The 13993-nt window shown below is 44.4% G+C and overlaps 2 protein-coding genes across 2 annotated transcripts in view; both read left to right on the top strand.

Moving 5' to 3' along the window:
• The first annotated feature begins 964 nt into the window (after positions 1 to 964).
• Positions 965 to 13953, top strand: ndufb6 (NADH:ubiquinone oxidoreductase subunit B). Its single transcript, XM_069922901.1, has 4 exons — positions 965 to 1236; positions 1870 to 1962; positions 5289 to 5333; positions 13768 to 13953. The coding sequence occupies exons 1-4, from the start codon at positions 1054 to 1056 to the stop codon at positions 13837 to 13839; spliced, it is 393 nt and encodes a 130-aa protein (XP_069779002.1). The 5' UTR covers positions 965 to 1053; the 3' UTR covers positions 13840 to 13953.
• LOC138756330 (E3 ubiquitin-protein ligase Topors-like) overlaps positions 13768 to 13993 on the top strand; it is a 31148-nt gene continuing 30922 nt past the window's right edge. Inside the window, exon 1 of the mRNA XM_069922858.1 lies at positions 13768 to 13841. The gene's annotated coding sequence lies outside the window, so the exon portion shown is untranslated. The remainder of the gene's footprint in view (positions 13842 to 13993) is intronic.

The raw sequence follows: 13993 nt of genomic DNA, 5'->3' as shown, positions 1-13993 counted from the left end.
ATTTTCAAAATGAATAATTTGGAATAAGCAGAGGTTAGGGCCACAGCAGAGGAATCCACATGAGGCTGTAGGAGGATTTTTGGTCACAGATCTTGATGATGTCTCCAGCAAGTATACAAATTGTCAACCTAAACTGGCCCCATTTGCCTGTGATCAGCTCATCTCTCTCTAAACCCTCCCTACACTTGAGCCTATAAAATATCTATGGAATGCTACAATTATCCCTGCCTCTACGCCAGCCTCTAGCAGCTTGCTCCACATACCCACCACTTTCTGTGTGAAAAAGATCTTTCCCTGCCTCCTTAAAACCATGCCCTCCAGTTTTATACTCCCCCTACCACATCTATGCCCCTTTTGATGTATAACCCTCTATAAGATCACTCCTCAGCTTCCTACCCCCAGGGAGAATAGACACAGCCTCTCAATACAATTCAAGCCTTCCAATCCCAGTAACATTTTCACAAATCTTTCCTACAACATCTCCATCTTAATGATGTCTTTACTCTTGTTGAGTGGCCAAAATTGCACACTAAACTCCAAATGCAATCTCTCTAAATTATTGTCAGTTGTAAGATGACCTCTCAGCACCAGTAGTGAGAGCCCTGACCAATAAAGTCAAGTGTGCTCAATGTCTTCTTCTCCACCCTGTAAACCTGTGTTGCCCCTCTCGGGTGCCATGTACCTGTACTTCTAGGTCTCTCTGCACTACAACACTCCCCAGGACTCAACCATTCACGGTGTAGGTCCTACCCCAGTTGAACCTACCAAATGTAAAAACTCACACTTGACCAAAAAGATTTTCTATGCGAATAGGGGCAGTACACCGATTATGTGTGTGGGCTCCTTTAACAACGTTGGCTCAAGCAGGAGCACACTTGCTCCTCCACTTGCCCAGCAGCGGGAATGCGCTTTCACCTCCTGGCCGGCAGAGGGCAACGGACACCCTGTGTGGGGCTGGAGACGGTGCTGTGGCGTCATCACCATGCGCGACTGGTGATCCGGAGAGGGTGACCGTGGTTTGGAGCTGAGCTAATCTATCGGCAGGCGGTCGAGATGCCGCTGGGTTACACGCCGGAGGAGAAGGCCCGCTTCGAGCAGCTTGTGAAATTGCGCCGCCAATGGCTGAAGGACCAGGAGCTGAGTCCGCGTGAACCCGTCCTTCCCCACGACAGCAAAGGACCTGTGGCCAAGTTCTGGGAGAACTTCCTGCAGCAGCGAAGTCTCTGGCGGATTTACGTGAGTGTCAGATCGTGACCCCCTCCCCTTCCCCGCCGGGGGCCGGAGGGCGACCCCCCCTCCCCTCCCCTCCCCCGCCGGGGGCCGGAGGGCGACCCCCCTCCCCTCCCCTCCCCCGCCGGGGGCCGGAGGGCGACCCCCCTCCCCTCCCCTCCCCCGCCGGGGGCCGGAGGGCGACCCCCCTCCCCTCCCCTCCCCCGCCGGGGGCCGGAGGGCGACCCCCCTCCCCTCCCCTCCCCCGCCGGGGGCCGGAGGGCGACCCCCCTCCCCTCCCCTCCCCCGCCGGGGGCCGGAGGGCGACCCCCCTCCCCTCCCCTCCCCCGCCGGGGGCCGGAGGGCGACCCCCCTCCCCTCCCCTCCCCCGCCGGGGGCCGGAGGGCGACCCCCCTCCCCTCCCCTCCCCCGCCGGGGGCCGGAGGGCGACCCCCCTCCCCTCCCCTCCCCCGCCGGGGGCCGGAGGGCGACCCCCCTCCCCTCCCCTCCCCCGCCGGGGGCCGGAGGGCGATCCCCCTCCCCTCCCCTTCCCCGCCGGGTGCCGGAGCCCCCACTTCCTTGCCCGGTATTGACATTCCTCTGAATTCTGCGTTACCAGTCTCCCTTACATAGTTTACATTTTTTATTTATAAATTTCAGACCTACAAGGCATGTAATGCAGGTTGGTGGACCCTGAGTCGGTTACTGATTCCTGCTTGGCTTGTTCATTACTACGTGAAGTATCATCTTGATGTGAGTACTGATATAAAGGCTTTGCAACCATTTAATTATTGGCATTTCTGTAGGGTTTTTATGGATTTCCCAAAACGCTTTACGCCAAGAAGTTCTTGTTCAGTGGTTATTAGTAGGGAACACAGCAGCCAACATATGCACAAGAAAATCCCCAAAATGAAGTCATATCAAGTCATGCCATCTCACTGGCCCTACTCTAAGCCCTAGAACACCTGGTCAGCAAAGATGCATACATCAGGAGGGCTACCCAGGTGCTGTAGCTTAAAAGCACCTATTGATTGGTTAGAACTTCTCCACAATCTCCATCAGTACCAGAGCACCATAGGGCTGTGTTGTTAGCCCCCTGCTCTACTCACAACAATAATACCAACTACAAATTTGTTGACGATGTCATGGTAGTGGGTGGCATAAAGGTGTCAGCATAGGATGGAGATTAAAAATTTGGCTGAATGGTACAACAACCTTGCATTCAATGTCACCAAAACTAAGGAGCTGATTGTTGACTTCCGTGATCATTGGAGGATCAGAGGTGGAGAGGGTGAGCAAATTCAAGTTCTTGAGAGTCACTATCTTGGAGGATCTTTCCTGGACCTAATGCACTAATAGCATCGTGAAGAAAACACGTCAGCACCTCTATTTCCTTAGGAGTTTGCAGAGTTTGGTATGAGATCAGAAACCCTGGCAAATTTTACAGAGGTGTGGTAGAAAGTGTGCTGATCAGCTGCATCATGGTCTGCTATGGAAACCCAATACCCCTGAACATAAAGCCTTCCTAAAGATAGTAAACACAGTCCAGGACATCACAGGCAAAACCCTCCCCACTATCGAGCATATCTTCAGGGATCACTTTCATCGGAGAGCAGTAGAAATCATCAAAGGGCTTCACCACCCAGCACACACTCTGTTCTCACTGGTGCCACCAGGTAGGTTCAGTTTATTATAGTAATAAAACTGTTATATTACATGAAATTTCTTTTTGCCTGCTGCAAGACAGACAAATTTGGCACTGGCAGAAATTGCCTTAACGCCTCTTACATTTCTTTCAGTCATACTTACAGTCAGAGAAATAGAAGCAAAAGAGAGTCTTCCTCCCCCTCCCCCAAAGAGTCACTGAGATTCACCTCCAGTGCTCTGCTGCTCCACAGCCACACAGAGTTCAGACCAAACCATTGGCATCCCAAGCTCCCAGTTTGAACCTCTGACACAGTCAGGAACTCTTTGGTGCCCTCAGCACCCTTGCCTCCCCAGTTCCAATACCTGGTACTCCTCAAGGCAGTTGGACCCAGTCTCCAGCAGTCCGCAGCCCAGCACACGTCACCTGACAGCAGTCTCCAGCAGCCCACAGGTTCCGTGGGTTCCTCACCTCGAGTCACCAGCAGCCCGCTGCATGCACTGGTCCCTCGGCCTCAGAGCCCCTCACTGGTCCTTAAGAGGTATAGGTGCCACAAGACTTGCACCACCAGCTTCAGGAACAGCTGCTGCCCCTCCACCATCAGACTCCTCAACAACAAACTCCATCTGAGACTCATTTAAGGACTCTTGTGCACTTTACTGATTTTCTTTTTGTTCCCTCTATCTTGCACAGTCAGTTTGCTTACAGTTCTTTGTTTGTTTACATGTTGTACGCTGTGTACTTTTTGCACTACCAAAAGAAGCAGCACTGAGTATTGATCAAGCAAGTCATGTGATCAAAGAAGCAAGATTGATTAATAAGTAACCAGAGATCTGCAAGAGATAGAAAACTGAGTGACTTTGTGTGAAATGGACACTTGTGCTGTTTCTCCTTGTCAGGGGAAAACAGTGATCTGCTATGATCATTGTAATGGTCATTTTTGATTGACCCATATCTAGATAAAATTAGCAGGAGAATTGCCTCATTGGATTCTGGCCATACTGATGGTCATTTTGTCTGACCCTTGCCTGGGTTCTTGGAAGCATCAAGGAAGTCACAAGTTTCATTTCCCCTACACAAGGAAGAGGGGAATTGTGACAATCATTTGTATTAAAGAACATTTCCCAGGAAGCAACTTGACAAGGATTCATGAGTGCTGAACAGTCTGATTACTCAGTGTCTCATCTACTTCATAATTACTTCTGAACATCAGTTTAAAAGTTCTGAGTTTCAACACCGGATTTCTACGGTTGAACTTTGGGAACTGACTATCCAGAATTGTGCCTAAGCTGTAATGGTTTGGGTAATATACACACACACGTGTGTATTTGCACATAGTTGGGGGCTAAGTTTAGATTTAAATTAAGGTGTTATATTGTTACTAGTTATTAATAAATATATTGATTTTAAAAAAGTCTTGGTAAATTTCTATTGCTGCTGGTCTATGATGTAACAGTGGAGATATCTCTGCGATTGGACTACAAAAACAATGCCATGGGATTCAATAAGGGTGAGGTTAAGAAACTTGTACACACATGGGCAATAGTTGAGAACTCCTTTCATGAACAATGATAGATGCTAACTATATTGTTGACTTTAAATGCTGCAAGAGACTTGAGAGATTAGGTGGCTTAATCTGTTTCATGCCATTATTCCTGTTTCTATCTCCATTGAGGTCACAGCCAAGATTGTATGTTCAAGTTGCTAGAATGGGTTTATTATCTCTTGAAGTACAAAGAAGGAATATCTCACCTTCACTTGAAAAGTGGAACGAGCAATGACCAACTTTCAATATTGCCCAGAGGTATCAACCCACAATAACACCTGAAACAATGGAAATTATAAATTGGGGATACAGAAATTAAGAATTATAGTGGAAAAGGATTGCTTAATGGCCTATGTAGTCTTCAGATAGTCTCACAAGAAATGAAAATAGAACATATAAAAATGTTCGACATGGCCAGCTGTTCTTCAAGCCTGCCCTACACCATCATTGCTAGCCCACAAGACGAGACCACCTCTGTTCCCTCTTTCCCACTTGCACTTGTGTCCATCCAGTTTCTTGTGAGAGAGATGTAAAATATACAGGAAATATAAGAGAAAGGACTGTCCAATATGCTTCTGCTCAAGGAATTTGAGTATTTTCTTTTAGGTACGTACAGCAGTGGCCATGACTCTGTACTCTGGAACCTCTGGAGATTTCTCTCTGAACCTCTTCACCTTTCTATCGTTCTTTTAAACTACCACTAGCTATTCTTTTGGTCACTCTCCTGATATCTTCTTATGTGGTTCCTTATCAAAGTTATGTTGATGATCACTGCTCAAGTTTGCAAGTTGCTTACTTTATTTAATATCAGCATGAGTTTTTTTCACTTATTTAAGAAATGTATTTAAATAAGTTTTGCATTTCTTCAATCTGGTTTCTGTTCCACAGGTTAAACCATACGGCATTGTGAGCGTGAAACCAAGGATTTTTCCGGTAAGATAACATTACTGGATCGGTTTAACAAATTTAGGTCAACAAATTCAGTTGTTTATCTTTCTGAAATGGCATAATTAAACCAGGTGCCATAGGCTTCTACAGGACCGACCCCACCAAAGAATATCAGGGCACATTTATTTTGTCCTCATCAATGACAAGGATCTCCCAGTGGCCAACCATTTCAATTCTGCGCCCCACTCCTACGATGACTTATCTGCCCTTGGTCTCATGTATTGCCAAACCATAGCCACCCATAAATTGGAGGAGCAACACCTAATATTCTGTCTGGGTACTCTGCAACCAGATGGCCTTAAATCTCCAGTTTCTGCTAGTCCATTTCCTGTTTCCCCCTCCCTTCCCTATCTCTCTGACTCATTTTGTGTGTAACTTGCATGCTCTTCTTGTGACCACCTGGGTGTCTATTGTTTCTTAAATTGAGACATACAGCACAGTAACAGGCCCTTTTAGCTCACAAGCCCATGCTGACCAATTACACCCAATTGACCTACAACCCCAGTTCTTTTTGAATCATGGGTGGAAACCAGAACACCCAGAGGAAACAAATATGAGGAGAACATAAACTCTTTAGTGTGGGATTCAAACCTCAGTCCTGATTGCTGGCACTACAACAGCGTTGCGCTAACCGTGCTGCTCTCTACCCCTTTCTCTTTCCATTCACAGGCTATCCCCCAGCCATTTTCTCACGCCCTCCCTCCCTTATCCACCTATTACTTCTTGCCTGTGGGCCTGCACTCCACCCTCTGCCCCTCCTTCCCACCATTTTAGTCAGATGCCTACCTACATTTTGCTCATACTTGGATGAAGGGTTCAGGCCCAAAATGTTGGCTCTGTATCTTTATTTTTGCTATATAAAGTACACTGTGACCTGCTGAGTTACTCTGGCATTGTGTTTTTACTACATCACTGGATCTGCAGACTTTTGTTTCATTTCGTTGGCTTTTATTTCTTTGAAATGCTGTAGTATGTGAAGGAGTAGAAAAGCTGGGTAACAGAAATCCAAAATGGAATCATGAAATAGTTGCATCTGTGAAATCCAAGCCAAAGTAAATGGCTTTCAGTTGTCAAACACAGCATAATTAATAAGAAATAGGAGCAGAGGAAGGCCATCTGACCTGCTGAACTTGCTCTGGCTTCCAACAAGATCATGACTGATCTGGCTGTGTCCTCAGCTCAGTTGACCTGCCTTATCCCCATAACTATTCTCTTGCTATGCAAAAATCTATGGATGTGTGTCTGAAATATATTTAATCAGATACCTCTGCTGCTGCCTTGGGCTAAGAATTCCACAGATTCTCCACTCTCTGGGAGAAGTTCTACTTCCTCATCTCTGTCTATATTCTATTTCCCTGAAACTTAAAGCACCATTCCTTTGTTCTAGTCTCATCTACCTTTGGACCAAGTTTCCTGCTTCTATTTAATCTATTCCTTTCATTGTTTTGTATTTTTTGCAATATCTCCTCATTCTTTTAAACTCCAGTGAGTGTTGTCCCAAACAACTTAATCTCTCCTCAAAGGCTAACTCCCTCAACTCTGGAATCATCTCTAAACCTCCTCTTCACCACCTCCAAAACCAATTCAGCTTTTCTCAAGTGAGGAGACCGCAACTGCACACAGTACTCCTGGTGCAGCTTCGCCAGTACCCTGTATAATTGCAGCAGAAGCTATTGCTTTTAAATTCACTCCCTAGAATAATAAAGGCCAACATCCCCATTTGCCTTCTTGATTACAGGTGCACCTACAAACCATCCCTATGTGATTTATCCACAAGTACTCCTGTTTCTCTGCACAGCAGCATACTGCAAACTTTCACCATTTTTTTCTTCTAAAGTGGATAACCTCACATTGAGCATCTGACTGCTCTCTCTATCTCAGCAAATTCTCTGTATCCTCTACTTTTCCACTCAATTCTTTATCATCAGTAAACTTCGACACTACATTTTGTCACCTCCTCCAAATCATTAATGTATATTGTGACCAGTTGTGTGTCCAGCACTGATCCTTGCATCACCTTATTGAATGCCTTCTGGAAATCCAAGTAACCCTAACCCTGTTACCCTCTATTGCACTTGTATCTTAAAAGTACAAGCATGTGCTCTGCTTTTCTGCAGCCAAATAATCTCAAAGAATTCTAAACGGATGGGAAAATTCAGGGGTAATTAGAAGTAAAATATCAAATAATAGATTTTTCTGGTCAGAATTTAAGGATCATAAGAGGGCTTGAGGGGTAGATGGTGAATCGAGAGTGACAGAGAGATATGGGCACCAGATAAGGGGCTTGTCATTTTTTTCTTCGAGATGTAGTGAAATTTCTCTTCAATTCTCTGCTCCAGAAAGTGATGAAGACATGATCATTTGAAGTATTTATGATGGATTGAGAAAGATAAATATTTGAAAGACTGAGGATTATTGAGAACTTGTTGGAAGTGGAGTTGAGGCCAGCATGATCATATTGAACGACAGGTTTGGGGGCCTGGTGGCCTACTCCTGCTCTAGTTTTCTTGTGTTGTTGACTAAAATTCAAGTGATTAGACGGTTGCATTCTGGTTATCACCTTGGGAAATGTATATTGGAATCAAAGTGTGTGTGGAGTAAATTTAATTGAATGATACCTGAATTTCAAAATTAAATTACAAAGAGAAGGTGGGGCAAAGATTATATTCCCTGGCATCTGGATTAAAGGATGGGTTGATTAAAATTTTCAAGATATTGAGGGGAACCGTTGAACTAATAGATGTCTGAAACTATCTCTGCCAGTTGCTCAGTCTCGTATCAGGAAATGTAGTCTAAGCATTAACGAACATCTTTCAGGAGGCAATTGCTTGTCCAGACTTAAATGACCTAGTCGAGGTTTGGAATATAAACCTATTTCTCATGGAAAATGACTGATCTGTAGTCTGGTTTGGTTTTACTTTGACGTATACTGCAAGGTGAAAGAACAGTTTTTCTGTTATATTACAGAAAATCAAAACTTAATTTTTAAATTGTAGAGGCACTACAACTCCCAGAAGACATCGATCCTACTCTGTGATGTCAGTGTGTGATGACGTCAGCTCGTTTTGGGTGCGTGATTTGGGATTTTAAAAAGGTTGCGCGTGTTCTGAACAGTTTATCCGTTTGAATGGCTGAAGAAACGCCTTGTGTGGTTATTTCACCATATCCACTGCAATTCCAGTGGCCACAATTGGCCCCGACAAGTCCAAAAACGTATTTTTGGACAAACATGGATCCTACAGCTGTCACAGTGAAGCTGCCACCTTTCTGGACAGCTGAGCCTGAACTGTGGTTCCAACAGGCTTAAGCACAATTTCACCTTTGCAAAGTTGAGATGGACACCACTTGTTATTACTATCTCGTCAGTGCCCTGGACCAGGCCGTTGCTAAGAGGGTTGGTGACTTTCTATGGGATCCACCACGTTCCAGCAAGATTGACACTTTAAAAGCACTTTTATTGCGGGATATGATATGTCCCATAGGGAAGGAGCAGCCAAACTACTACACCTCGATGGGTTGGGAGACCGCGCCCCTGCAGAACTAATGGACAAAATGATTTTCCTCGCATCTGGTGAAAGTTCCAATCTGCTATTCCAGCAGCTCTTTTTGGAACAAATGCCAAATGATATTGGGCACTTGTTATCCAAGTGTTCATTCGAAGACCCAAGAGCTGTAGCAGCAGAGGCAGATTGAAAAGGACAGCAGGAAAAAACAAGTCTGTGCAACCAATCCCTCCACTCTTGACCCTGTGTCATACTCTAGTGCTTTTAACATAGTACTACCTACAAACAAACAACGCCCTAAAATGGGCAAGCAGTCTGTGGACACCTCATCTTGGTGTTATCACAGGCGTTGGGGAGTAAATGCCCGCAAGTGCCTTCCACCCTGCTCATTTGCAGGAAACACTCAGGCCAACCGCCAGTAAGGACTGCGGGAGTTGGCAAAAAAACCTGCAAGCCTATTGTATGTATGGGATCAACTATCCCAGCGAAAATTTCTAGTGGACATGGGTTTAGAAGTTAGTGTATTTCCACTCACTGGTTTTGACACACGCCATCCTATTCCGCACTTAACAGTTCCAACATTCTGACCTTCAGCACGAGGAAGATGAATGTCAAGTTCAAGAATCATCTTTACACTTGGCCATTTATTATAGCAGCAGTATCCCGACATTTGCTCGGTGCAAATTTTCTTCGGGCTCATTTGTTCCTCATTAACTTAAAAGGGCTTCAGCTAATAGATGGTACTATTTTTCAGACCATTCCTCTGGTTGACGCTTATACCCCTGCTCTGCACCTCCAAACATTAAGTAGGCCAGTGGATGAATACTTCAAGCTGTTGGAAGATTTCCCTTGAAATTACTACCGTACAATTTTCCACCTCCACTGCAAAGCACAGTGTTACTCACAGCATTTGTACTAAGGGCCCACCTATCCATGTAAAAGCACGTTGCTTGCCACCAGAGAAACTGCGTTTAGCTAAGGGTGGGTTTGCCAAGATGGAGGAACTAGGCATAATTCGTAGGCCCGACAGCCCCTGGTCATCCCCATTACACGTGGTCCCAAAATACAATGGAGGTTGGCGACCATGTGGAGATTACAGGCTGCTTAACAACGCCACCATTCCAGATCATTATTCGATACCTCATATTCAGGATTTCTCGGCTAATTTGCATAGAGCAAAAATCTTCTCCAAAATAGACTTGGTGTGTGGCTATCACCAAGTACCGGTGGAGTTGGAAGATATTTCAAAAACAGCAATAATTACCCTGTTTGGGTTGTTCAAATTTTTATGAATGCCATTTGGATGAAAGAATGCTGCTCAATCATTTCCACAGGTGATGGACACTTTAGGACGTAGTATGACCAATGTCCTCGTTTACCTCGACGACATTTTAGTGGTCAGTGTGACCAAGGAGGAACATTTGGAACATCTACGTACTCTTTTTATCCGTCTTCAAGAATTTGGACTGACAATCAATCCAGATAAATGTGTTTTTGGACAAGAAATTATTGATTTTTTTGGGGGCATGGGGTTGCTCTGGAGGGTATGACCCTGCTACCATCCAAAATTGAGGTCATTACCAAATACTCAAAACCTGCTATGGTTAAAAGCCTGCAGAAATTCTTAGGAATGGTGAACATTTATCGTCGGTTTCTTTCGGAAGCAGCTCAGATCATGAAGCCTCTTTTTTTATTTACTGTCCAGTAACGCAAAAACTATCCATTGGACTGAAGAGGTAAACAATGCCTTCTTGAAGATGAAAACATTGCTGACTCATGCCACTATGCTTTGCCACCCACCCGTTCCACAGACGCTTCCAATATGGCTGTCAGAGATGCACTTCATGAATATGTTAACGGACAATGGAAACCATTAGCAATCTTCAGCCACCATCTTTGTGAAGCAGAAAAGAAATATAGTACTTTTAATAAGGAGTTTTTGGCTATTTACTTGTCTATTTGACATTTCCGTTATTTTTTTGGAGGGCAGAGAATTTTTTACTATGTACAGCAACCACAAGCCCTTAACATTTGCGTTTTCCAAGGTTGCAGAGCCCTGGTCAGCACGACAACAATTATCATTCATTTCAGAATTTTCCACAAAAATAGTAAGTATTTCCAGAAAAGGCAGTGTAGTAGCTGATGCACTGTCCTGTTCTGCTCCACTTGAAGTTTTGTCCGTAGATCAAGCTCTGGCCACGCCCCAACAACGTGACCAATGACCATGAGACAAACGCTTATTGGAAAATCACGAACCTGCAATTGAAGGATGTCCAGTTTGGACTTCATGGCAAACTACTCCTCTGATCTATCAACGGGACACCCATGCCCAGTAGTTCCGTCATAATGGAAACATCGAGTATTCGACTCTGTGCATGGTCTCTCACATCCAATTAGATCGACCATTTGTATGGTTTCTGACAGGTTCATGTGGAAGATGGTCTTAAAAAAAGACGTTACACAAATAGCAAGGTCATGCATTGCCTGCCAGAAAGCAAAGGTTCCATGACATACTAAGTCACCACTGCAGTCCTTCTCAGCAATGACTCATCGTTTTGCTCACGTCCACATGGATATTGTTGGTCCGCTTCCTGTTTCAAAAGGATACCGTTACCTTTTTACAGTAATAGGTTTACTCGATGGCCCCAGGCTGAGCCTATGGTAGATGCTACTGCAGACACTTGTACTTGGGGGTTCTAGTTCCTGGGTGTCTCATTCTGATTTACCGGCACATGTTACTTCAGATAGAGGACCACAATTTACTTCCTCGCTGTGGATGAATGACCTTGTCTCGCTTACTCAGTAGAACAATTCATCATACAAATGCCTATCATCCCCAGGCAAATGAAATGGTGGAAAGATTTCATCAACATCTCAAGTCGGCCTTGATGGCTCAGTTAGACGGCCTGAGCTGGGCTGATGAGCTGCCCTGGGTATTACTGGGCTTTAGAACAACTCCAAAGGAGGACCACCAAGCTTCCTCTGCTGATCTAGTGTACAGCGCACCGTTGGTGGTCCCGGGGAGGGGTTTGTCCCCATCTATTCCAACTCCAACGATGATCCTAAGGAACTGTTGACCAGGATGAGGGAGACAGTAGGAAAACTGACCCCTATACAACCATCTTTGCATGGAAAACTCTTCCTTCGTCCCCAAGGACCTCAAAAACTGTGGATATGTCTTCGTCCATAGGGGAACAGTTGGTCAACCTTTCTAGATGCCTTTGAAGGATCTTATAAGATACTCAGACAAACTAGGTTGACCTGTATTTGGACATTGGAGGGAAGCTACAGTCTTTCACTATTGACAGGCTTAAACCAGCTTATGTGACGTCTTCTCCACTACAGCAGCTAACAGTTCGTCACAGAGGTCAACCACCTAAAAGGCGGACAAACCTTTCTGTCAGTTCTGGGGGGTGGGGTTTAGCGGTATTATGATAGCACTACAACTCCCACAAGGCATTGAACAGGCTATGTGACGTCAGCGCGTGATGACGTCAATGTGTGTCGGGTGCGTGATTTGGGCTTTTAAAAGGTTGTGCGGGTTCTGAACAGTAAATCCATTTGATTCACTGAAGAAATGTCTTGTGTGGTTATTTCATCATGTCCACTGCAATTCCAGTGGCCACAAAATTTTAATTTACCATTTACACCATGGTAACCTCCCAATTAATTACACCTAATTGACCAATAATACCAGTATCTTTCGAAGGGTGGGAGGAAACCGGAACACCTAGAGGAAGATCCCGCAGGCACAGGGAGAACATACAAACTCCTTACAGACAGTGCCAGATTCAAACCCCGGTCACTGAAGCTGTAACAGCATTGTTACATTAACCATGCCACTTGAATGCTTAATGTGGAGGTTGATTACACAGTAACAAATGAAAGATAACCAGTTAGCTCAGAAACCAAAGGTAAAAAATTACCTAACGATGGATACATTTTTTCTATAATGAATAATATACACTAGACTTTCAGACGCAGTGGGAATTAGTCAAGCTAACCTGCTCCAAAAGATTCATGCCTGAACCCTTTTCAGAGGTGCAGTATTATAGACTGGAGGAACACTGGACTCTAAGATTTGGTTTCGTTCAGAGGGACAACTCTATAAAAACCATGTTAAGCATTAATGACTTAAAATGAATTACAGTAAAATCCCCATTATATGAAACTCAAACAACTGACAAAAAAAGGAAATAAATGTGATTAAATAAGACTGGGCAGATGGACTCAGTGGGGGAGCTCTGAGACTTCATTGGACACCTGCATGTTTGTCCCACTGAACTAGCAATGCCATCAATTCGCACACATTCTTTCACTGTTGCCACTTGCATGGAGGTGAGTTGGATTGTCAGCATGAGGAAGGTGCAGCGAGGGCCTGAGTTGGAGCTGGCGTTATGGGGATAGGATATGGAGGGGGGGATCATGGCAGTGGTGTTGAGACTTCACTGTCAAGATTCAGATTTTAGTCCCAGTGTATAAGACGTCCTGATTTTGATTGTCCTATATGCCGGCATATACAGTAGATAAAAATAGGTGTTTTAAATTGGGGGGGGGGGGGGGGGTTAATTACGACTGTGGCATGGTTGGCATAGCACAATGTTAGCACAACATTGTTATAATGCCAGCTATTGGAGTTTGAATTTAAATTTTGTAAGTAATAGGAATTACCTGATTAATGTGAACATTACATTAAGATTACAATACTGATTTTTTTAATATTTATTTTTTGCACTGTCTTTTTTTTTCAAGCACCTTATTCTTAATGTAGGTGTATTAGTTAGGCATTGTAAGAGTGAGTCTCAGTCAACTGTAAAATTTTGCATATCTGACATCCACGATCCCATAGATGCAGATAAATGAGGATTCTTCTGTATTTATTCACTGATGTAACATTCTTTTGTTTGCTCTTTCAGGGCGACACAATTTTGGAAACTGGAGAAGTGATTCCACCACTGAGCAATGATGAGCATCCTAAACACCATTAAAGGTTCATCATAGTATCTGATACAAATTATTATATGATTAACTTCAGAGGAAAGACATGAATATAGTTGTTCCTATCTGAAAGACTTATTTATCATTAAAATGCTGATTAACAAGGGTGAAGTTCATTTTATGAACAACTTATAAAACACTGCT

Source organism: Narcine bancroftii, chromosome 1 (assembly GCF_036971445.1).
Source record: "Narcine bancroftii isolate sNarBan1 chromosome 1, sNarBan1.hap1, whole genome shotgun sequence".
In the NCBI taxonomy this organism is placed as follows: Eukaryota; Metazoa; Chordata; class Chondrichthyes; order Torpediniformes; family Narcinidae; genus Narcine; species Narcine bancroftii.
This window is presented reverse-complemented; position numbering and strand designations above follow the sequence as displayed.

Excerpts from the sequence above, each read along its gene's own strand:
- ndufb6 (XM_069922901.1), top strand. The coding sequence starts at position 1,054 with ATGCCGCTGGGTTACACGCCGGAGGAGAAGGCCCGCTTCGAGCAGCTT. Across the intron at positions 1,237-1,869 it reads GAAGTCTCTGGCGGATTTAC|ACCTACAAGGCATGTAATGC; the intron begins GTGAGTGTCAGA and ends TATAAATTTCAG. Across the intron at positions 5,334-13,767 it reads TGAAACCAAGGATTTTTCCG|GGCGACACAATTTTGGAAAC; the intron begins GTAAGATAACAT and ends TTGCTCTTTCAG.